Source organism: Syngnathus leptorhynchus, chromosome 1 (genome assembly GCF_054491065.1).
Source record: "Syngnathus leptorhynchus isolate UIUO chromosome 1, UIUO_Slep, whole genome shotgun sequence".
In the NCBI taxonomy this organism is placed as follows: domain Eukaryota; kingdom Metazoa; phylum Chordata; class Actinopteri; order Syngnathiformes; family Syngnathidae; genus Syngnathus; species Syngnathus leptorhynchus.
Window position 1 is genome coordinate 10,053,533 of NC_141195.1, and position 26,660 is coordinate 10,080,192.

At 39.7% G+C, this 26,660-nt stretch overlaps 1 protein-coding gene across 1 annotated transcript; it reads right to left on the bottom strand.

Moving 5' to 3' along the window:
- Positions 1-628: 628 nt before the first annotated feature.
- On the bottom strand, positions 629-26,660 carry tafa5l (TAFA chemokine like family member 5, like). Its single transcript, XM_085915352.1, has 5 exons — positions 26,564-26,660; positions 16,678-16,827; positions 10,818-10,945; positions 4,050-4,101; positions 629-2,247 (listed from the first exon to the last, which is right to left on the bottom strand). The coding sequence occupies exons 1-4, from the start codon at positions 26,658-26,660 to the stop codon at positions 4,078-4,080; spliced, it is 399 nt and encodes a 132-aa protein (XP_085771478.1). The 3' UTR covers positions 629-2,247; positions 4,050-4,077.

Below are 26,660 nucleotides of genomic sequence, written 5' to 3' on the forward strand. Positions count from 1 at the left end.
AACTCAGCCAAAATATCTCAAGCCTACATTTGGACAAGAATAAGACATTTTGTACATTGCTCCTTCTTTTAATTTTTTTTTCTGCAATGCTGCAAAACAAAGTACATACTTAAGTACAATTTTCTGCTTTGCAGTAGCCTGCGTACTTTCACTATTACTTTTCCACTCTCGATTTGTGAACAGATATCTGCACTTTCTTCATCTTGGTAAAAATACTTAAATCAAACCACTTTTTTAAAATTCCCAGCAGAATGTTAAAGAAAAGAAGTAAAAAGGAAGAGGTGAAATCAACGGTGGTGCAGATCTGGGTTAACTGATTAAGTGATTGAGATTTTAAGAAGAGAGACGAGAGCAGCATGGAGGAATGTCAACCAGGCTGCATTAATGACAATGATGAAACATACTCGGAGAACAACTCTAAAGCAAATTATTCCCCATCCATAGTCCAATTTAAAATATATTTTTTCAGTTAGTACTATCACCAAGATGTTTTAGTGCCGCATGCTTCCTTGTTTTGCACTTTCACCATGACCCAAATAGAGTACACCAGAGAGTTTCCATGAAGTCTGAACAGTCAAGAGTAGGCCAAATTAGGGTTTTATTGTTTTCATGTTTTACATCAGTTCACTTATTTTTACACTTGTGTGATATTTACATAAAAAACTGCCTGTTGGGATAAAATACATTTTATAAAACAGATTCTTTCCTTTTCAGTTACCTTTGAAGTTCAGTGATAGTGGCCTTCTTGAGTTGTTTGTCATGTCTTATGTTTCTGTAGGATTCAGTGAAGCTTGAAACACAACAAGCTTTCTGCTTCCCCTTTCACAAACATTTTGCTGGAATATTCATGATGCAGTATGTAGGTATGGAAAAAGTCCGCTTGGAGCGGCGCAATAACTGCACCCCATCACTGTGGATTATCCCCTGCACGACGGCTGACGGCAACTGTTGTAATGTAATATGCATTGTCATGAATTATGTAGTAGACTGTATTATCATCTGCTATATTTTGGGGATTTTTGCTCCAGTTCAACTTCATTGGAAATAATAAAATACAGCCTTTTCTTATACAGTATTATTCGTTTTTTTTTTTGCTCCGATTCAGTTTTTGTTTCAGTAAAACTTTCATAAGAATGGAGACTTTAAATCATAATGCAGGACCCCAGAATACAAATTTTTCTTTGCATGAAATTAGGACGAAATAAAAAAACAAAATGGGAAAACACTTTGCATTTTTAACACAATGACACAATTTAGTGCGAGTGTACAATCTACGAAGGAATATTTGGGCCACACTGAAAAGAAAAAAGATAATTATGAGAAAAATTTGTGGAAATAATAGTTGGGGAACTTTGTGTACGTTTGTGAATTTTTATTTAATCTTTCTTTTATGCTCGTAATTATGGATCTGTAGTAGAATTTTATTCTGGTAGTAGAGTTTTTTTTCCCCCTTTTCTTTGCAGTAGGGCCCTAATGCAAGTCTATGTAGCATTCAAGGCTGGGTGTGGCCAAAAATACACAAGCGTATAAATAATGCAGTTTGATATAATTTATTTTATAGGGTATCCCTGGATGTACACACACGCATGCACGCACACACGCACTCACGCACACGCACGCACTCACGCACACACACCAAGGGTCTTCTCCCATAAATGCTTCTGATGAAGTGAGCTTCATTGACAAAATACTTAACTACTATGTAAAAAATCACAGAAACAGAAAGCACATTGTATGATTAGTCATTAAAAATGGCCTCATGTAGTGACCTTTGTTGACTGGGTAGGTTAGGCATGAGTTCATCATTTTCACATGCCCACCTCAGTAATACTCAAAATGTGTTTTTCCTTTCACACTGAGAGTCTGCTGGCTACATGCAGGTGAGTCTCGCAGACTCATCAGTGGCCCCGGCTGAAGTCAGTAGTGAGTCAGTGTCTTAGGAATGTTTGGGAAATCACCTTGGATGGCCTCACAGTGGCAAAGAAAGATGATGAAGGGATTTTGTAAAGCTCTTCTCTATAAGTCCTGCTGAGAGTGTCCTCATGGTCAATACCGAAGAATGAAGAATGTGTCACTGCTCATACTAAGGAGTTGTCTCAATGTTTTGTCCATAAATGTAGCTGCTGTCAAGAGGTTGATGCTAAAACAATCAGAAAAAAAAAAGCCAAAAGGAGAAAGGCCTGGTGACGAGTTGTAATGTTCTGTAGTGATTGGCCACAGCTCGTCTCACAGCATGGATCGGGGAACCTGGTGAAGAACAAAAGAAAAAAAAACAAAAAACGGAAGCCACAAATGATGAGACACAAAAACACTGTACAGACTGACAAAGCATATAATTGGTGTCTGATGACACTTTGTCCTCCTACTTCATAGATAATTATAAGGGCTCATTTGCAAAACCACATAACCATGATAGATAATAAGATATTGCATTGTAATCATATTGTATAAACAACAAGGAATTGCTTTAGTTTAACAAAGCAGAATTGATTCACAGCATTCGAAAATGGGCAATGGGCTTTTGTCTTCTACTCTTAAAGTGTGTAGCGAATCAAATAACACAGTTCCCTAATTGGCTGTCAATACAGTCACACTGTCACCTTTATTCTGTTTTAAACCCAACTTCGACAACTTTGGATATAATAGCTGAAGACTGACAGAAAAAATGTATTTATGCTGAACTTCACCCAAATTGCTTGGCTAAAACAGCAATTAAGTTTGGCATATACTACGAATAACATTTGACACAGCTTACAAAATGATGGTGTAGTGGCGTCGATAGTGGTATGCCCCCCATATCCCATTCCCCCCCCACGGGTGCGTGTGACCTATAAGCTGAACAAGTGAACTGGAAACACACATTTGTTTTCCTGTGAGTGGCACTTTAATCAAGAAAGTACCATTAAATTGTATATATACTTATGTAGAGCCATGAATTCCATTCCTTTGAGTTGTATGCCATTTACTAAATTAACCCCATTGCATACGTTTTTATAGATTGAGAAAAATTATTGATGAGAGTAAATAAGTTTTGCAGTGAGGCTTCTCATAGAAAACATCACATTCTTTATATTTGCCTGTTTTAAGTGTAAAAGCCAATCATCTGATCAAGAAACCATTTGAATGATTAATAGCCTACTATGGATAAAGATGTAAATGCTTATCTATACATGGATGAGACAAATTTAACACCCAGGATCGTATACATAAATCATTCAGACACCTAAATGTGATTTTGCAAATCCATATAATATCACACAAATTCCCAGTGCTGGCAAATAAATATTTATGGTGTCCCCAATTCGCTTTCTCTCAGTGTCCTTGGTAATTGTGCATGATTCATTTTGTTTTCTCAGTGGAAGAGGGAAAATCAATCTTGGAGTAAAGCTTGCACATTCCAAAAGCCTCTGGCTTTGTCGAAAATAAAAACTTCACAGACACAGCTCTGGGAAAAGAACTAAGCTAAATGTCTGTTATGTTTTCTATTTCTTTGAAAAAGGGAAGGGATGTAAACCTCCCAGCAAAGTCAGACAGAGTGAAACTCGTTTAGATATGACTTTCAATTATGTGTTGTATTATGTGGGATGTGCCTTGGAGGATTTTGAGATGGACAATACAACTGCACATGGGAAAAAAAAAAAGTTTTGTATATTGGCTCAATACAAAGAAAGTGTGAACGGTGGAGTACATTTCGTGTTTTATGATTTTTTGTTGTTGCAAACTTAATACAAGATCTGCAAATTAGTAGACCAATGATTATGTTGGTAAATTAGCGACCTATTGTTTCTGCGTATGCTTTATTTACTCGAAAACATGGTTCGATGATATATTGCAAAAAAGAACAAAAAAATCTAGAGACAATTGCCAGTTCCACATCCCAGAAAATGTGTGCACTACAAGAAATCTTTTACGACTTATTATCATCCAACAAGTAATTCTAACAGATTAAATCCATGATCATAACGGCATATATTACTTGTACAACAAAGTCAAAGACAAGGATTCTTACACACACCCGTTTGTCTTCAATGAATAAATATAATACTCACATAGCTCCAGGTTGTCCAGCGCTGCATCCTATGATGGCTCTTTGGGCCAAGGCTGCAAAAGAAAGCAAATTGGCAATGAAGGAAGATTTTATTGAACCTTCATTCAACATGCTGGCCTTTGACGCACAACATATGTTCATTTAAAAGCACAGATGGTATGTCTTGCAATTATAGCCAAGGTGAAACAATGGAAGAAGAAGGTTACTAAGTATGCTTTTAATTTTGCTTGACTTTCTCGAAGAAGTGCACCGTGAGCAACGGCTTAATTGTCGACAATGTCTTTCCCCTCGAGTGGTGGGGAAAAAACAAGTTCCTTGTCATCTTAATATTGTTGAATGAGCCACTTTTGTGTAGATAATGACTCGGCTAATCATAATCACCAAGCTAATGAAGTGTTTAGCCAATCAGAGGAGCCACGGCGAGGCGAGCGTTGGAGAGCCCACATTGGCATTCTGCTGCTTTCCTCTAGGCCATGCCAGGCGTTCTGTTTCGCTTGCGCCCCTGGACTTGGTATTCCGCAGCCGACCCGGCTTGTCGTCCTGTGATCTGTCACTCGCTTCGTCCATCTGTAGGATCGACTCACTGGGCCTGGCCCAGGCTGGTGACGGAATTCATCCCTCTGAAGAGCTGTTGATCCATCACACCTCTATCCGGCATGTCATCTAAATGCTAAGTACTTCTACTGCATCTTTAAATCAAAACAAGGGAGAAAATGAGGACGCCCAAAGGGATAAAAGCCACGACAGCCGCAATGGAATCTGCAAAGCAAACCTCTGGCTTTCTATTTAATTCAGGGAGCAGCTCCGAAAGGGGTGGGTGGATAAAAGGAACAAACACGATGGATTGCAATATCGTGTTAACCCTTCGGATGGGCAAAGATGAAAAGACGAGATACGGTTATAGAAAGGCCCCATGTCAAGATGACTTTGAGAGAAAGTAGCATTCTGTTTTTTCCAAAGAACCAGTTGTAGATTTACAGCTGAATCTGAATCTCAATATTCATGTCTTGTCTTGATCGGTTATGCCATAAACAACTACGATGACCACCATCAAATCGAAACTTTTTGTACATACAGAAAATGGAAATATTGCTTTATTTAATTTTTTTCAGCAGCATTTTTTTTAAATCTGCGATTAATTTAATTAATGATGATTTCAACACTTTAAAACCTAACTACCCTAAACCTATCCCCAACCCTAGTTTGAAACCATAATTTTAATTTGAAACCCTACTTTGAAACCCTACTACTAGTTTGAAACCTTAACCCTAGATTTAAACCCTTCGAAACCCAAAGCGTGGTTTGAAGAGGTGACTTTAGTTTGAAACCGCACTATGACAGTTAACCAATCACCCGAACCCCAACCCTAACACAATTCAGACCTAATCCTAATTTGGAACCCTAATTTTAATTTGAAAACATCCTTTGAAACCCAAACCCTAATTTAAAACCCTTCTTTGAAACCCTAACCCTAGGTTGAAATGGTGACTTTAGTTTGAAACCGTACTACGACACTTCACCAATAACCCTAACCCCAAACCTAAAAATGAATATTCATTTATTTCATTTAAGTGATTTTTACACTTGATGACTAAGACTTTAAGAATGTTATTTATTACTGACAGTTTCACACTAGAAAAGATAACATTTTCCTGTAGCACAGCTGTAGGTTGAGCATCTGATAGAAGAGTTTGTGTACCTCATTAGAGGTTTCACACTATCTGGGCTCACATTGGAGCACCTTGTCTCTTTCCTCAGGTTTAAGTTATCGATCGGGGACCTTCTTGAAGTTGGAGTGCTGAGGCAGCAGATGAGGGCAGCACGATGAACTGCTACCGCTAATTGAAAGGCTAACAAGGCGAATGTGGCCCCACAGGACGAGAAGAACCGGGCCCATGAAACCAGAGCGCATCATCCACAGCTGCTAACAAGATCGCAACGTGGAAAGGACTGGATGTGGAAAACATGGATTTCCTTCTGGCGCACAGGATGAGGGAGATTCTCTCACAAGCACTTTGCTGTGTAATGCAATAAACAATTTTGGACCTCCTCTCTGAGCCGGAGGTGCCCCTGTTTTAACATGACTTGTAAACATCCATTGCTGTAAATAAATGATAAAGCCTCGCAGTTCAAATGAGGCGGGCCGTCTGATTTTTTGAGAAGGCGCCAGTGAAGATCAGTGCTGAAATATGAAAAGGAAATTAATTAGTTATTTCTTTCATCAACATGGCATAATTCAAGATCAAAGTACTTTCTTAAAAACCTTATTGTGCTTCACCAACATAAACTAATCTGATAAGTAGCTATGCATTTTTAATCTGTGAACAGAAACCACCAAAGCAGAGTGAAGAAAAATACCATCTCTGTTTCAAACAAATATGTGATCAATGCTTTGCTCCTGGATGTGAGACTGTGAATCCAATGCGTCCAGGTGTGGTCATAAAAAAAAAAAAAAAAAAAAAAAAATGAAAGGAATCTATCATCTTGCTGTTTTTTTTTGTTTGCTGTTAAATTATTTTATCTTTTAGCAAACACTGTAATTCATTTCACAAGGCTTTCAGGAATGGCAAGCCAATAAAAAAAATGATAACAAATTCCACTAGGGTTGCAGATGAGCTACCTGTATTTCAGGCACAGCACCAGCCAGTCACAGGACGGATAAAGACAAGCACTTACACCAACAAACAATATTAACCTCAGAAGGACTTTGGGCCAAAGCTGAGATTTAAGCCTCAAAACTCAGAAGTGTGAGGCAAATGTGCTAACCACTCCTCCATCATGCTGCCTCAATGCCACTAGTAGTTTTGTCAGGATTTAAAAAAAAAAGTCGACAGTGTTGCTGAGAGCTTTAGCACATCTCACCCAGTAAAAGGCTTTTCTTTGCCCCAAGTGTTACAAAGCGCCAGTGTTGAAATGTGGCCTTTGGACATAACTAGACATTTTTGATAGCTCCTACAATTTCACACCAGATGAAGCTCTGGGGACGAGCTAAAACACAAATGGCAGTTCAAAGGCTGCCGATGACAGAACGTCAAAAAGAGCAGGAGGATAATGTGGGTTCGGTATGACAACACGAGGGGACGCATAAAGCCCCTGACACACTAGAGAAAGAAAAGACCTCCAGACCAGAGTTGACAAAAAGAAACACCACCAAAAAAAAGAATGCATACTCTACGTAAAAAAAAAAAAACCCAAACAAACAAACAAACAAACAAACAAACAAACAAACAAACAAACAAACAAACAAACAAACAAACAAACAAACAAACGGACAGATAGATGGACAGACGGACAGACAGACAGACAGACAGAGAAACAAACAAACATTAGCTACACTAGAGAAAAGCAACAACAAAAAAGTTTTTCAGTCCATACAATGAATCATGCAAAGATGGGCTTTTGTCACAGTTTTTCTGACATACAGCAGGTATCAATCGAGCTTATATGAACATATTTTCTGCATCACTCCACACGCTCTCTCCAAGACAGATGATTAGATCACCACAACCCACAGATGAATTTTAAGAAACTCAAGAGTGCATTTTTCCTCTCCGCCCGATGTCAACATGAAATAAAAAAATAAATTAAAAAAAGTTCAACTATCTTCTTGGTCCATGCATGACTTACTTGACTTATTTGATCGAATGGAACATAAAAAGATTTATCGCTCGGCATAAAACGTTCATACTCGCCTTAAGGACGTGATCTTAGAGAATAGAGTCATGTTAACTCAAAGTGATGTTTATCTGCCAAACTTGGTTCGAGCTCAAACTTTGCCTCTTGGTGTATATATATTTTTGTCTAGATTTCTCCAAGCTTTTGGGCATTTCAATTTGCAGGTTCCGCTGCATTTTCCATTTTTATCAGTATAAAATCCACATAAATGAATGCTGTCACCACACTACTGATAGCAGCAATCCATGGCCAGCGGCAATTAAGCATCATTGCCAAGTTGGCTGGCAAAAAATATTAGCTCGGTGTTGTCGTCTAGTGTATGACGAAAACTCAACAACAGAATGCGCACAAAAAGCCAAGCCAGCAAACCAAAGTTGAACGCACGGTCATTTGGCTAATTTCAAAGTAGAATGACACGGATTTCCAAAAAGGGTCGTTATAAAAAGTAAAAGCTTGTTTGACCTCATCACATTTGATGTCTATTGCGTTGTTTGGATTACAAAAGATCAAATTCATCTACAAATGAGACCGAAAGGGTGCAGGGACAGACTGTTGGAGGACACAGCATATGCTGCAAGCCATTCGTATTTAATACCAGGAACCCACAAGTTTTTATTGAATTTTAACGATGTAAACATTGATCTGATTACTTTTAGTACTGAAATTACTCAACAACACTTTCTGGCAGAAAGGAATTTAGACTATTTCAAATACATACATTTTACTTTAGGCATATTTTTAAAACAAGTACCGGTCAGTAAAAGATGTGGTTCAAGAGACAACCGTTTGTCCTCTCACTGTCACATGTATTCTATTCATTGAGCTGTGTTTTTCATGACCTTATCAGAGTTGTTGTTGTTTTTTCCCACAATGGCGCTCATTCATGTTGAGAGCTCTTCTTTTTTTACATGAGGTGCTCTCTGCACATTGAAGTACAATCAATAATACAGCATCAAAAACTAAAATGCATCACAAAAATGTAGGTGCAAATATGCTGAATGAAACCACTGAGATGCTTTGTGGGAGCTAAATTGGACAGTTCAGAAAGTTAATAGAAATTGGTTAAAAACGACCCCTGCAATATTATTATCGTTAAATGAAAACTCATAGACTGGTTTCAACATAACACAACGATGACATATATAGATGGCTCACAAAACTTCCAAGGGAGGATGTCAGCATTTTAAAGGCTCGGTCTACGCAGGAGAGCCGCGCATGAATAAGATCAGAGTCATTAGCAGCCCTCACAAATCTACATTGTCCTCTCAAAGTTCATGCGGGGAGACATTCTATCTGAGCTTGAAGACTCAGGGCTCTAGATTTGGTGACAGCACCTGTGCATTTGCACATGAAAACTGCTACATCTTGATTTCCGTGTCAAAACGAGCCTCATTCTGGGAAATTTGGCAATGTTATGCTTTACGCATAACGAGGTTGTTTGCATTGACACACCCGGGGTGCACCTGACATTTTGCTGGACCAAAGCAGTCGCCTGTTGGGAACTCTTAAATGTCTATGTGATTCTGTTGAAGTTAATCGAGGCGCAGGCAGACGATTTCTGAGCTGCTCGGATATGTGTGGTGGACGTCGTTGTATTTCATTCGTTCTGTCAATATGATTTTAACGAAGTGGAGCCAGTGAGATGTGCGCACTGCTTTTCTGACACAATACGAAGGAGCATGTATTTCTATTCTGTATGATAGTCAGCTACATGGCCATCAATGGCCATTACTGGCACTCATACTGGAGCGGTAAAGTGACTCAAAACATGCAATATGATGTTTCACCTTCATGCGGAGCTGGACTTATAGTGCCCTCAAAGGATGCCTGTTTTGGGGAAAATGTGTGCTTCACCAGACATGACAGGACCTGACCTCATTTTAAGGGTCAAATGCTGCATCTATTGGTGTACCTGCGTTCCAACTATGTACTGACACAGAATATTTGTATTGGTGTGTGTGTGTGTGTGGTGGGGGGGGTGAGTGTGTCATCGCTTAAATGAAAAAAAGACATGAGACAGTGAAAGAGAGTCATCTATAAAGTGGCTGGTTTTGTATTAATTAAGCTTCACTATGGATCTTATTTCACACTCAGCGACCAGCTATATTGCTTGCTTACATAACCCTAGTTTCATGTCTTATAATTCACAACCTTGTAAACCATCACCAGCATCACAATTAACCGAACCTGTCCCAAGCCATGCTAAATGAAAAGATGCAGGGCAGCATATCATTTGTATATGTAGCACACACAGACACAAACGTGCATACACACGCTCACACACATACAGTACACGTACTACACAAACATGAACCTAAGTATGCTGTCAGAATAGATTAGGAGACAAGTGCAAAGCATGCATGAAATTTGCCGCAGATGCCTGAGGGGGTCGGACAGAGGAGGCGGATGAGCGAGAGACAAGAAGGGATGGCAAGTGAGAAAGGAAGCGGCAACAAAGACCAACAAAAACCCAGCAGCTGCTTGACTTCCGACGTGTGTGTACCTGACCATCACGGCACTTTCCATCATGACAATTTCACGAGGACAAGAAACACGTTGATTTTTCAAACTACATCTTTGGTCATAGTCTGTTATTTGTCAATTTGCAACATAAATAATAATCCTTTGTGATATTATGCTGCCCTAGCATTTTTATATTTACATTATAGAGAGAAAGTCAACTTTCCTGAGACGACGACTCGGGAGTCTCAGTTCTTGCGTAATTTTGTGCTAAGGGAAACAATTTTAAAACCGCTTTTGTTCGGTCGCCACCCAGTATTGACCTGAACGCATGCAGACTTTTTCATATCAAGGAAAATAAAATGAAGATAAAATCTGTACGAATCAAAACACTAATAAGGTAAGTTACTAAACATTTGGGTCTCGAAAGCAAAGCACAAGTGACCAGTTCTTGACTTGGAAGGGTTTGTTTGCCAATGTGTGACATCACAATGACATGGCATATGATGCCCTCCGAGTGAAAACAAAGCTTGTTTTGGGGGGCTATCAATTTCAAAAGTTCATTGAAAAAAAGTAAAGTCACTCAAGCATCAGCACTACCTTGCATCGAAAATATCATGCAGTTTGAAATTACCGTGACGGTCTTGATGCGTCCGCTGCTTCTGGTGCAGGTCCATCCCGAGCGGTTGAAAAGGAGGCTGCAAACTTCGCCCTCTACACAGGGAATCATCTCACACCACTGACGACTCCGCACGATTTTCGCTGGGAAGGAGGGACATGGGTTAATTTGGCAGCATCTTTATGATTGCGCTGGATGGGTGGATTTATTCATTCATGTAGTAGCCAGATACACTGTTAATACAATGTGTTTAAGATAATTGAGGATTACGTAGATATTATTTTCTAATTTTCCCATAGGAAATAATTCAATAAAAACATTTTTAATATTCTTGAGTTGCAAATTAGTGTAAACATTATTGAATCACACCCAAGTCTAGTATTTGATTTGACTTTAAAGGTTCCACTCTCTTTTAACACACTCAAAGTGAACTAATAAATATGGGCTAGCTTATATCAAAATTCACATAAAATTTCATATTCATATATTTGTCCACTACCTACTAATGACACACAAATTTTCTTCTCTTTCATAATTGTCGTTTGCTGTGGACATTTGTTTTGATTATTACTCACATTATTTTGACTTCAATATTTGTGTTAATGTGACAAGTGCTGACCCTGATATTAACTTTCATAATCATTTTCCAGGGCACATCATGGAAAGAGGAGCAGATTAAAAAAGGCAAATAGAAAACCGGCACATTCAAGCTATCAGTCTGCTGCAGACGACGAGGGCGTTGTCATCTTGCGAGCGACGCTCTCGTAGCCCCTCTGAGCTGTGTCTGCGTGACATTGAATTAGCATCCGCCTGTGGTGCACAACGATAAGCGCTGATTGTTCTTTACACAGTGTGCAAAAAAAAAACAGGGAAAGGTTATCAGTTCTCAACGGACCTGGCCGGGTCCAACACTCCTAGTTCCTTCTTCCCGCCCATGGGCAGCCTTTTGTGGAACAAGGCAACATAGTCGGCAAATTGAAAGAAAGGGTTGACGATTTGTCGAACGTCGAGAAGAGCGGGTGTTACCACAAGAGTATTTCAAGCTTGCTTCAATGAATATGGTTTATCTCATCAGCAGAGTAATAAAACCACCTGGTGATGGGTTATCTCAACAAGCCCAACAAGGAGTATTTACAAGGAGCCTATTTACAAGTCATACCTGGAATTTCACAGTTAAGATTTTTGTGGGAGCCCACAGAAATGCTCCAGTGGCCTTTCTCCAGAAAAGCCTCTGTGAATTTTCTAACATGCGTCAGTCAGAGTGCAAATTTATCAGTCAGTTGCACATGTAGTTCGGAGTACATGAGTGGGCCAGCAAAACTCAATTTCCAGAGCTGAGAAAAATAAAAGAGCTGAGTTGGCAAAGCGGCGGGAATGCTGACTAACCAGGGAGCGCGTCCGACTTCATCCCAGAAATGTGGAGGTCAGATTAAAATAAATGCGTCTTCAGGCTGCCGCACTGTGCGGTGACCTTGTTACTTCTTCAATGCGATGCCATGACTTGTTCCAGGCTGTAAAAAGCTGAAGCGCTCCAACTTGTCCAATTGTGTTTTAGTTGGTAGTTATGTTTTGACATTGAAAATAAAATGTGCATTACCCCATGTTCAGTATTTTGTTCAATGACAGACAATTAGCGGACCACCCAGGGCACTCTTCATGTGGCCTTAGGACTAGCATTGATGCTAACATTACTCTTCACAGTTTCTAGTCCTTGTGAAAACACACAATAATAATTTGCAGATAGTTACATGTTGAACATAACATTACAGCAAAGTTACACATTGAACAGTACGTAAAACAATTACAAATTACTGAGGCTGCCTCGAATACTCAGCTTGAAAGCATTCAAGGATAAAAACTCAGTCAGCTTTGAGTTTTCTTGTAGAATATGGAGCTGTGTGGATAAAAGCTCTGTGCGGGCAAAAACAACAGTGAGCAACAGCTGATCATTGGATCTCAGGGCATAAGAGGGCATGTAATCAATAAAAGTGCTCCAATGACTGCCTCTTCGTGGGGAGGGAAGGTCGTCCCACACTGGTCACGGTGATACATAATAATAATAATAATAATAATAATAATTATAATAATAATAATAATAATAACTTCGCAAAAAAATGTCTTTGTTAAGGAGACAATGTGAAAGTCTGGGAACAGCACAATAATTGGGTTTCAAGCACTCATGGAATTAGTACAGTAGAAAACATCTACCGTATTTTCCGGACTATAAGGCACACCGGACTATAAGGCGAACCTTCAATGATTGGCCCATTTTAAGATGTTGTCCTTATATAAGGCGCACCGAACTAAAAGGCGCACTGTTAATGCATCATGTCAGGTTTTTAATCCAAATCAAATCATTCTCCATTTTATCTTTATTATTTCAACTTCAGACGCAACAAATTACTTTATAATCACACAATAATGATCCATAGTCTTTTTGATTTATGATTCATAGTCTTCAGCAGGCCACATATGATTGATTTCATGATACAATGTGTTTGTGTTTGTACGGCAACCTTGAGTGCCTTGAAAGGCACCTTATAAATAAAATGTATTATTATTATTATTACAATGCTTTGGGCTAGTTTAAATGTAGGAATTTGGTCCATATATAAGGCTCAACACGAGATGTTGGATTTTGAGAAAATTTTAGGTATTTGGGTGCGCCTTATAATCCGGAAAATACGGTATATATTTATTAAAACAATGGGGAAATGTTGAGGCTGCACTACCAGCAAAAATAAAAATGAGTCTCTGTAAAATGTCTGATGTCTTTGCAAAACGTGCATAAAAGCTTGGGGCCAGAACACAAACAGTCTCACTGCTGACTCTTATCATGACGACTATCAAGCCTCATGCGATGATAGTGTGGCAGTATGGCAACCGGAGTGCCAGCAGAGAAAAGTAGACAGCTTGGGGGAAAGATTAGCGTTAGAGCTTGGAGATGTAGTGTTCAGACATTGTCAGGAAAAGGTCAAAAGAGAGGCAAAGAAAGTTGAATGTGCCCCAGGCACGAGATAAAAGACATTAAAATGAACATGAAATTGGGAAAATGCACAATCAATTCAAAATTTCAAAATTCTACTCACAAAAGTGTTTTCTATCTCAGCAGAAGAATATATGCAATATTTTCTTCTGACAAATTAGCATGAAAATGCCTTGAGAAGACAAACTAAACAGAATAGCAGCTACACCTCCAAGCCAGCCTAGCCTATTAAGTTATTAAGAAAGTTTGAGCATGTCAAGTTAAATTCATTTCTATATCCCTAATCACAGAATCATCTCAAAGGACTTCACATGCCCACGACAATTTAATTATTAAGTAGTCTGCAGCAGTTTGTGGTGCAAAACTTGGAGCAGTGTACACGCAAATTATACTAGCCCATGGAACTTCACTCCATTCTTTTCCGACAGTTGTGCTATACTCATTGCAATGGTCATCACAAATAAAAAACAGTTGTATCACTCACCAAACAAATCTACCCCTTGTTGGACTTGTGCATGAGTCAGTAAGTGTGAATTCAAACAGGATGAGGGAGATTCAAAATACTAGCCCAGTTCTCTTTCATTAAGCGACCAGCTGCATGCTGTTGTAAATGTGAAAATGTGCCAAAGGCTACACTTAAGAAAGTAAGCCATGGATTTTACTTTTAATTCATTACAGCAAAGTTAGAGTTTGAAATCCATGAGGTTTAGCTGCAAAAGAAAGCTTTACTTCTCTCTTGGAAGCAGAGTAATGCTCAAAGTCACCAACAAGCTGTGAGAGACTTTGATCAGAATTAAAGGAGGTCCAAGCACCAATCTCTTCCAAGACAACGCACAAGAAGACACACACTCATTCATTACTCGTCAAGAGTTGTGAGGATTTACAGGTGGAATGTCTTAAACGACTTAAGACGGATGTTTGGAACAGAAGCTTAGCAGCGTAAAACCTTCAAGGATGAGAGCGAACACTTGCTGAAGTTTAAACTCCATCTTGTAATCCCTAACTTCCTTCAGTCATGACCAAGCACTAGAAATGCTGAATGACAAAAAACTAATCTGGTCCAATCTGTAATGATTCAAATCACCAAGAGTGGAAGATCGAAAAACGTAGTACCCGCTGCTGCCTACAACCAGCGATCAAGCAAAGCATTTTAGACAGTTTCGTGGGACGATAACCGGAGGCGGCTGTGTGTTTTAATTACAGCCGAACGATGAAAAGAAAATGAATAGAAATCCTCAATAAAATATCAAATTGACTCACAAGACCTCGTTTGTCAACAAAGGTTTCAAAGAATACAAATTCCAAAATACATATTCTGAAGAGTCAGTGAGGGGTATCAATGAATAAACATGATTCAGAAAAGCGGTTTTGCTTAGAAGGGAAAAAGCCCATCTATGGTAATCCATATACTTCGGGCAAAAAGGTCAGAGAGAATATTGGAAGGAGTTCGCCCCATTGCCTTCTCCCGCAACATGAAGAATACTACTTAAAAGCTTTGCTACGTTGGAGCCCATCAGCAGTCCGCGGGAAGCATTTCAATGAGGCTGCGAGCAACAGATTCAGTCTTTAATGCACTGGTCACTAATGGAGTACAGGGTGCAGTGCAGCGGGAAACCAGTGAAAATCAATTTCCGCCTGCTTTAATCATAGTTCTCGCTAAGTTAATTCGTATCTGTTGAGTGTTTAGAGGGAGGCAAGGAGGGTGCCTCTGTTGAGCGTCGGAGGCAGTGAAAAACCACGTCAGGGAAGGTGACGCCAGGCATGCGGTGTGGAGGCTATTAGATGCTATGAGTCATTGGAACTAATGGGGCTCGTGGTGCATGTCATTGTGATATTGGGAGATCCAATCAGCTCGACTGTGTCAACCTCCGTTAAAGCCCCTCTGTCACGTTCCGCCAGATATGGTCTGATAACCCAGACAGGCCATCGTGCATTAAAGCTTATCTAACTTACCCTCGACGCCGAGAGTGATACTTATTTAGCAGGCATTAATAAACAGCTGAGGAGAAGGCTTATTTAACAACACATTTGAAACAACTAAAGTGAATGAATAGGACGGTGAACGCTAGTGATGGGTCCGTGAGGCGTCGTGTGTCGTCCCGACACATTGGCAAACTGTATTGACACTGTGTCGATACTGTGTCGCTGACTGCTGACACCCGCGACACCCGCTGGACCTTAAAAATACTACAGGCATCGTAGGATGCATTGGCATGTTGGATTTAGGGCTAGGGTTAGTGCTAGGGTTGGGTTTAGGGTTAGTGCTGGAGTTAGGGTTAGGGTTAGAGCTGGGGTTAGGGTTATAACTGGGGTTAGGGCTAGTGAACGCGTTGCCATCAGAGAGCAACTGTTGAGCTGAGCTCCAGACTCATAAATATGTTTTTTTCTGAGGATTTACTGGGGTAATCCAATTAAACGTTTAATTTGAAGTAAATTCTAAGTCAAATTTAAAGTACAATGAAAAGTAAAGGAGAATTTTACCTTTATTCAACACAATAGAACTGAGATCAAATAATGTACATTTGATTGAAATGGAGAAGTTCAGTTTTAATTTAAGAGGTCTTATATAAATATCATGATAAAAATCTATGGCTGCTAATTCAACTGTCGAACAATGATGTAATGTTGTACAGAACTAACAAAAAAAAATAAGATATTGAGGTTTGATAAATGATAGGAGAATTGGATTAGGACCGTAAACAAATTACATTAAGGCTATAATCTATAATATAATATATATAATGTCTTCAACGGCCATGAAAACAAAAAAATACTTTCTTAAGGCTTTTTAATACTATTACATAATATCTTCAAGGGCTTTGAAAACAATGGAGAAAAAAACGAAACAAAAAAATCAACAGACCTAACTAAACGTTTTTGAGCACATACCATCGACACATGCCGGCCTGGCCCGTGTAGTGCCGGCAATCTGACCTCTCCGGCAGGCACAGCGGGCTGTCTGCCTGGCGATGGTCCGTCTGGGAACGCTGCTGTCCCTGTTGAGCATGACTATCTCGCAGGTTCCCACCGCCAACTGGCCTGTGAAGCACAGCGGTGAGCAGCAAAGTGCATTAGTATAATGAGCCTCTAATGGACACGTTGCAGAACAAGTGCTATTGGAAGGCAGCGACAAAAGCCTCAAATAGGAAAAAGTGAATTGCTCTCAGACTGCAAAAAAATGGTTTGAATGCCTTTTTGTTTTAAGTAAAGTTTTTTTTTCTAGATGTCACCCAAAACGGTCTGAAATTGAAGTCAATTAAAGACTTGTCATGAAAAACATCTAATATTGCTAAAGGCACTGTGGGTTGATTTCATTTCAAGCTTCATTGCTAAATTAGTTGATGTTGTCTAAAAATATAATTGCCTGGAAGAAAAGAAGAAAAAACCTGTCAGATTTGAGCTCAAACAGGTAGACGACAAGCTAGACATGGTAGTCAAAATATGATTTTGTCGTTTTTGACGTAGTTTTATGTGAAACAACACTATTTCAACAGATTTGCTAAAACAAAAATACTCAAGCAAATGTGGGTTGTTGATTACAAAGCACACCCAAAAATAATCCACAACAGTGAAAGTCAAAATGCATGTCAATGATGAACTTTTCTCCCCCCGTGTGGTATTTCAAAGCTCCCATCTCCACTAAGCATTAAACATAAAGACAGTTGTTGTGTCAATGAAATGCCTTGAAAACCAGCGGGAAGCTATTTAATTGTCTTTCACGTTGCCTTGCCGGTGCTTTTAACAGAACGAGTAGTCGCTAATGGTTGTTGTGTTCTATGAATAACCACCATGTAATCACTACGTGTCAGTGCTCAGCTGAAAGACGACAGACAGCAGATTTGGTCAGGTGAAAGCAATTCCTTGCCTTAGAAAAGCTAACTTTAAATGTTGTTGAGTGTAATACTGTAAATAAAACAAATTCCACATACAAAGACGCTGTCTAAACTATCAAACCTTTTTTCTTCAGTGGCAAACTGATAGCAATAAAAAAGCATCTCGGAGAAGTAAGATTGCACTTTTTATGAGACAAACTCTTTAAAACTGTTGCAACTCGACTCGCAAAGATTCAACTGGAAATAATCAAGTCGCCCCCACCAAAAGACAAAAAAATGGTTTTTGATCACCACAAATAGTTTATGAGGTGCCGTGAGCAGTTGCAGAGACGTTCAAGAGGTTTAATTGCAAGTCATGGTAAGAACAGAGTAGAATCTCAACATTTTCACCAACCAAACAATGCAAAATTGATTGTTTTTTTTAACCAATTATTTTCCCTCACCCGCCAAGTAGGATAGAAACTTGGATTATGAAGACGTTACCACCTTCAGGGTTAATCGTAACTGCCATTGGTGTGAACTGTGTTAGCTCTGAAAAATCACCATGATACATTTCAGCAATTTAGAAAAACAAATACAATCCGTGGGAGCCTCTCTCTATGGAAATGTGGCGTATTTATTATTCCACTCACTCACGTCACACCATCATCAACACCACCACCGCCGTCTCTCAGCCCAGCCGATGTTGCTTTTGCTGAGGCGAGCCCTTTTATGCTTACGGCTGCTGGGAGGGCAGAGGTGATGTGAGATTTCAATGCTGTCTGCTGTGTTTCTCTATTGAACAGATGAATGGGCTTCATGCAATAAACCTGAAGGCAGAGGCAGGTAGCGCAAGGGCTTGTGGCAGTGAGTGGGCTATGGGAACGGGGGAGGTTGGAAGGCGCTTTGTATCGCTGCCGCCTTGTACTCTATCATTCTGACTACATCTGATTCATGTTACGGGGGCTTCATGTCATTCAATAGGGAGAATGCACCTTACCTACTCATCAAAGCAGTGCAGCATAAGTATCTTAACATTGGGTCCCCAAAGAGGATGCAGGAGTTGAAGGATCCCACTCATGCATGTAGACGTGGTCATAATGAGGTAATTAAAGGAACAGTATGCAGTTATGTTAGCTTAAAGGAGGATCTGGGTGCAACTTGGGCCCATATTCTTCTTCAGAAACAGTGTGCTGCCACCTGGCCTTGATACACTCAGCGACTGCCCAATGACTGGAAATGTGTCTCTACTACATTACAATGATGGCCGAATGTTGACATTCTATCGTCTTAATTGATGGAAAGAAAGATCAGCGCCAGTGGACTTTTTTCTGCCAAATCCTGATGGAGCTTGGAGTTGAAGCGCCAATTAAACAACACAGTCCTGATAATGGGCTATCAGTTTCTGGGATTCAGTTGAGTGTGCGCCATGTGTATTACGTTGCTTGGCAACCAGGTCAGCTTTGCACTGTCTCTGACGCATTCAGTCATTCAGTCACAGTACCCTGATTAGACTAATTAATTTCACATTTAGGTGGAGCTCTATGAAAAACAGTATGTAGATCATTTACATATGGTCATGTCGCACCCAGTCAAATTATTGACCCACATGCATCTGCCAAGTAATGTGACTTTCAAAGTTTGCATAAAATTTGGCGTTTCCACGGCAATGTGCGAGAATTCATTCTCCACACCGACAAACATGTTTTCAGACTGCAGCACAATGCTTCATTAAAAAAAAAAAAAAGCCATTTCAACTCAGCTGCAGCTGTGAGAAAGAGAACAAGAAGGCATGTTTTGCTAATCCAACAGATGGAGGAGTGGATTGTTGTTGACAGAAAACTAATATAATCAAATATTTATTGAACAACAGAATACTCCCGCTGTGCACGATGAACCAAACAAAAATGTCACAAAATGTATGAATACTATTACGATCGTTTTGTCTCAATTTACTCACAAATTGACTTACTCGGTATGAAATCTGGGCCCGTTTAATCGAACACAAAGATGATATTCTCCACTTTTTCTGCTGTAAGAATAGCAATAAGTGGGTTTACAACTTTACTATTGTATATTATCTTTTCAGGAAGGCTAATTATGATTCCAGCCACTATAAATTCCTGACATTTTTATTGTGTTTGGTTTAATTCTCTAGTAAGAGCTGTGCCCAATTTTGAGATGCTCTACTTGTCTTCCATTGTGGCGTAGAAACCAGTCCACGGGTCGAAAACAACTGTCAAGCTTAATAAAGATTTGGCACGTTATGAAGAAGAAGGAAATTGTCTGGATATGTACTAAATAACAAACATGAAAGTGGTCGACCAATGAAAACAACAGCCGTTTAATCACAAAAATATTTTGACACCTCCTAAACAATCTACAAAAGGCTTGAGCAACAACCTCCAGAGGGCACAAGTGATGATCACAAACATGAACAAAAAAGAATTGTGACACTAGCAAACACAAACTACTCATTAGCAAAAATAGGACGGAAATAAACCCAACAAACAACTGAAGGAGGCTGCGGTGAAGCTTTGAAACGTTTGACAATGTCATTAAGTAAAGCAGTTTTTTCAAACAATTTATATTTGTTACAATATTTAAATGTGGATGCTCCAATACTTTTACATACTTTTATTATTTTATACACTATTTTTAATACTGGATTAAAAACAACCCAATTTGGGTTAAACATTGGACTGACCCAATTGAACCAACTCAAAGAAGGAGAAAATGCATGCCCCCCAGTAGCCCCCCCTCCCCTCCCCCCATTACTCAACGCACGGTCTATAAAAGAAAAGGATGCAATGTCTGGTGTGTGAGAACAAGCCCACGAACACCTTTGAGATGAACTGGAAGCAGAGCCAACAAGCTGTCTCTCAATTCCAAAATCACTGGCTTTTAACTCAATGTTCTTCTGGGTGAATGGACAAAACAATTCCATTGGAACAACTTCCAAATTCTTGTTCCCAGAAATGTGAAGAGAGGCAAAGAAGGAACAACTTCCTTTTGTTAAGGTGGACTAGCCAGCCATCTTTTCAAGTCTGAATTCAGCAGCCTTGCATTGACTTCCACACTAACAGCCTCCCCATCGACGACTCTGTATGACATCAGGCGGCTGTCTTGCTCCACTGAGCATATGTTCGTCAAGATGACCAAGTGCTTCTCATTACCTAGACGCCGTTTGCGACGTGCCAGACGAGTAGCGGGGCTAAGGACATCAGGTACATGAGGCAGATGTTGCCGTGGCCTCCTTACTGATTCTGCTGCCTGCTGAACATGTCAGAGAGCAGACAACTGGCACAAAAACAAGATTCGGGTTCGCTGGTTAATTCAAACCCTATAAATGCAATATTCATTAGTATATCATGTTTATCAACCAATCAATCAACCAATCAATCAACCAATCAATCAACCAATCAATCAATCAATCAATCAATCAATCAATCAATCAATGTTTATTTATCCAGCACTTTTCACACATGGCGCGAAACTCGAAGTGCTTTAGATTAGCAATTCCATGAATCCTATTTTATAGTGTGCACATTTAAGAATGTGAAAAAGCCATTCTTATTGTGACAATTAGAGTGTGGGACAGATTATTTCGATTTCTGTTTATAATAATTTTGTAGTCAAAACAATTCAAAGGTTGACTGACATCAAGAAATGGATTGTGTTTTTGCTTTCGCGGTTCCATATATCATCATCCTCTTAAAATACTGGCCTCGGTCATATTTTGACAAAAAATATTGTTTTGCCTTAAACGTCTCCTCTGCATGCTGGCCACCTGAATTATTAATAAATATAATGATCAGTATTTGGTTTAGTTGATCATGTTTTCAGGAAAAAAAAGAAAGAAATCAGATTGGATAGCCACATCTGCTACCCTTATGAAGATAAGCAGTGAAGAAAATATTGCAACTTTTTTTGTCATTTTTAGAGATAATTCATTTTTGTAAAATGTGAATTACCCCACTGACTGATTTCATCTTCTCTGCAATAAATTTAGTTTATAATATTCTGTTCATAATGTTGCCATGACTAATCATGCGCACCACCCAGCCTGGGCTGGATCCGTTTCAGGGCCCAGCACTGTCTGCCTGGGGTATTACGAGGCAGAAATACACTGAGCACTAAACTACACTCATCCACTGGGGAGGTTGACGCTGACAGCCAGACAGAATTCGTATTCGAGGGCCTGTGAATTATGAGCTTTGTGTGCTGCCAAATGGATTGAGCTGTAAAAAATCTTTTCATTTTGTTTCATAAGGATGCTCATACTTTTATAGCTCCCTCCGCCTTACAGCCCAGGCAAGCACGCTGCATATGGAATGCCACCTTGAACGTTGCTGCGAGAGAAATCAGCTACTTTCTTGGAAAAGTTTGTGATTCCTTGCTTTAATGCTCGGGGTGTGGCAATTTTTATGCTCCCCTGAGTTAAAAGTCATTCAATATGCTCAAATGAAATTGTCCTCTGAATTAGGAATGGGCTAAAATATTCTCATCAACAATCGACTGGATTAATTAGTTGGTAGAACAGCTTTTGAGTCAATGGATAGTCGTCCAACTACTAGGGGGCAACCAACCAAACTGTGCATGTCCAGTAAACATACAGACTGTGATGCTTCATGAAGACTTTCCACCCCACAACGCACAACTAACCTGGAGAGCACAGAGGTTAATTCACCGATAAAATCGACCTAGACATTTTTATGACATTTGGTCAGCAGAACAGAGAGACACAATGTCGTCCATAAAGTACAGTGGAGCATATTCGCCATTCATCAATAGAGCGGCTCACAACTGATTGTTGAAAGCTCACTGAGTCACTTCAGAATTTAGTGAGACAGCCTGCAGTCGTATTTCACGAGATGTGTTCTGTCAGTTCCGTCGACGGGCCTGAACGCCACAGCAAGATAACACCATAGATTTTTTTTTTTTTATCCCAGCAACAGTGTTGTTCACTTCAGAAATTTCAAAGTGGAGAGTACAAATCATTCAATGTGTTTTGTTGTGTTATGACACATGTGATGGCAGGAGGAAAATTCCACCACTGGTCTGTCACAATTCACTACAAGTGGTGCTTCTATACTGTTTACCCAGTGTCTATGCATGTGTGTGTGTGTGTGTGTGTGTGTGCGTGTGTGTGTGTGTGTGTGTGTGTGTGTGTGTGTGTGTGTGCAAATGCAATCAATGCTTTTACTGTCTGCAATCTGTCTGTCTCTGTTTGTATCTCTCTTTTTATCCAATGCATCTGTCACTATTATATTAAAAGAAAAGTGTTTCACTAGCCAACCGCAGCAGAGGCCAACTGTTTGTCTACCTCCCAATTAATGTGGTTAAAAATGTCAAAAGCTCACAACAAATCACCTGTCCAACCTGAAAGCTGCGAGACGTCGCCACAGCTCTGAGCGTGCCCCTCGCATTGAGAGTGTGGTCTGGTGAGGGAATCCAGACATTTCCCAATTTATTGTTGAATAAATTGGCAGCGTAGAGAGCAGCTGACAGGCCATTCATCGTGGTGGGCGCTGGCTCAATGCCGTGCGTAGACAGGGCTGCTGCGCTTTGATTTCCTGTCCTGGCTGGCCTGACAGATGAACTACAGAGTGGATGGAGGCTCTGGCTGCCACACGGCCTCAACTCTGCCTAAAGCCGGCCTCCGGACTTTAGTCGCCAACGATTACGTTCTGGCAGTCAAACGCAAGCAACAAACTATCTAGTGTGGAGCAGGATTTGAAAATTAAAATGGTTTTTCAATAGACCCTTGGATAGCGTACTTACATAATTTAAGTGGGGATGACCGTCAGTAGAGCGCAGACTTGTTCCAAGGTGGAAATTTTCAAATTTACATTTGTTTTAATGGCAAATCATGACAGCTGTTAAATTTCACTCCAGTCCTGTAGGGGGTGTGGTAATTTATCACACAAACATGTTAAATATTCGGCCAATTTCTCCATTTTTTTTACAAATTGATACGTGTGGTCAGTATCGATACGCCAGTTCCTTTTAGACATACATAAAGTGTTAAAAGCAGCTTGCTTTTTCTTCCTCTGCACATTTGTCTCCATCTTGTTATCGTGTTATTCTGTTTCTATTCGTTGTGCAAGTAATGAAATGTTAAGGGATTAAGAAACATGCTGTGTTTTGGTTTTCTGAATTGTAATGGTTTTCGAGTTGAGCGGTTTATGCCTGACGCCACTGTACTTATCATGAAGTGTAAATTTTAAATTATACATAAAATAAGTAACCACAATTTATTTAAAGCCTTGGAAGGAAAATAAGTCTTTAAATTGTCTGTGGCTCAATAAAAACTTGGAAACACGCAAACCTCCATAGAACATAAAAGCAGTTATATACTGGATGCCATCCATCCATTCTATAATGCATCTGATTCAATAAAATGAGATTCAACAAATACAAGCATTTTTCATATTTAAAGACATGATGTACTGGTTTAGGATTAAGTTAAGAAGAGGAGTGGGTAACATACAAGAGGTAGTCAAGGATAAAATCATGTTCTATTTACTCAAGAATATCAAAGTATAGTTAATTCAAAGAGATTGATTTCACAATTTTGCAACATAAGGCACTAATGAGACAATTGTGCAACGAGAAGTAATGCAGTATAAATAAGTGAGGGGAACACAAGCTCTTCACTGAAGGAATTTCAGAGGGCGGTGACGGAAGCACATTAGTGCAAACGTGTAAATTAGAGGCAAAGGGAGCACATTTCAAAGCTCATCCTGTTCATTTTTCACAACACTGTCTTCTTGGGCTGTCAGCACGCCGCCAGACGCGTCGCCATAGGCGCTCTTCTTCCTCCCAGGCGGTAATTACGCTGTCGGCTAAAGCTTGATTAAAAAATCTAATCTCTAAATTTAGTGTTCTGCATCTCCCAACAGGGGTCCAGGTTTTGTTTTTACCCAAGCCTATGACAGTGAAATTTGAGTGGTTTTGTCATCAACAGTATCCAATAAAGTGCAGAAAAAACATCATTTGGCTTTCTACTCTGTGTCAGGGTGATAGTGTAATTGCACCAGAGGATGTTTTATTCAAGAAGGAAAGCACTATGGGATTACAGATTTATACAGTCGGAAATTATAACGCTCCGGAGGCCCCGGCCAGGCTCTTCCTGCGCCCGGAATTGAAATAAGACGTGTCGCTCCCTTTTACCTGAAGCCTCGTCAAGATGTTACTCCAGACAATAAGAACGAACAAGAATGTGTTGCGTGTCAACACAAAAGTGGGGTTAGGGTAAAACTGTCAAGTCATGCTAGTGTTACGCCAATAATGAAAAACTTTTAGCCCGTTACCACAGGGCCAGTCGACATCTCTAACACCAGTTTGCAAATGCTTGTGTTGGAAAAAGAACCAAAGAGAAGAAATGGCCTTTCTTGTTGAAAGTGGCTAAGAAGGATTGTCTGTGAGGCCATTTGAAGAAAATTCATTTCAAAAATGTTTTTCTTGGCTCCTTGCTCTTTTATGTTTGTTAACATTAATCTTTGAAACATTTTGTGTGTTTAATCCACTACTTGAAATCATTTGCTTACAGTGGCGGCATAAATCATACAATTGTAGTTAGGTTATAAAGCACAGTAGTTGATTCGTCATCTATGCTAATGCATTAGAGAAGTAACAGTGAATATTTTATGAGGAAAAAAAAATCCAGGTCATAAACCAAACAAACTAAAACCAGTACAAAAGGTACTGAAGGTGTGCCTCAGTGGATGCCAGCCAGCAAGCTAGTGTGCACTGTCTATTCTGTTTGTCTATATATGTATAATAGTAGTTAGTATGTCCCTGTAGTGGACACTGATTATGCATTTCTAGAAACAGAAATTTGATGGGGTTTTTTTTAATTATACTTCATGGCAATTTTTTTTTACTTTACAGACTGTATTGTCACCGTCCAATGAAAAACGTTTGTGTCTGTTTTTTTCCCCTGACGATTAAAAAGTCCACTTTTATTATAATTTTTTACAGATAGAATTCATAAAATTACGACATGCTTTTCAGTGGACACCAGTGACCATAAAATATTTGTCGGTGGATATGTGGCAATCATCGAACTTGGTCTAGCTAGTTAAATGTAGTTTGGCCAAGGTTAGCAACTTTCACACCAGGTAGAGCCACGATACTCAATTGTGATTTCTTCCACTTCGAGCATCAAGAATGTGTGGCTTGGAAGCACAGGCCTTGGGTCAAAAGTTTCCAACATGTCAATTACCAACTACTTTGGCAACATATAAACAGGCACCATAACATTGGCAATGTTCAGCGCAATTGATGGCCTTCCACCGGGCACCGTTCTTATCATACACAAACAAATGTCAGAATGAGCTCACTCATGCTGCCTGCAGTTTATTAGAGGGAATTAACATCATGACTCACTTTTAGGAGAACGAGGGTTGGCTGGGGTTGAGAGGGGCAGAAAAGTCACTAAATTGGCACTGACTGAGTTCACAATCATATTGTGCCTGAATTTCTGTGATGAGGTTCAACTGAAGCTGTAAAAAAATCCTTTTTCAAAATGCCTGCAAAAAAACTTTCATTAACTCACAAAATCTATTAAGTGCCAGGATTACTTGATGCCCTTGACTGTACTATATGGAAAAGTACGCTAGTCTAGGAGGATCCAAACCAGATTTTTTTTTTTTAAACTTTCATCGACAGGTGTTTGGTGAACAACACAAAGTCAGCAGGATGGGTCACTCGATTTAAAAACAAATGTTTAGCACCATCCTTTTTTTTGTATCTGCACTCAGAAAAAAACATGCATGCATGGCAACCATCTATCTGCCTCAACAAGGTGACATTCTATTCAGAATGCAGGCTACTTTTAAAAGAATGCCGTGGCTCTGGACTCAGGACAGAATGAGCAGATGCATGGCAATCAAATCAATAAACAAAGCCATTTGTTTGAAAAGCTCCCCGGAGGGAAAGTAAGACTGCAGACTTACCCTCTCGGAGCAGATGGGAGTAGATGAGCCAGAGGAGCAGCAGGCAACAGAGAGACGCACCTCCACCTGCAGAGAGCGTCTTCACTCCGGACTGCAT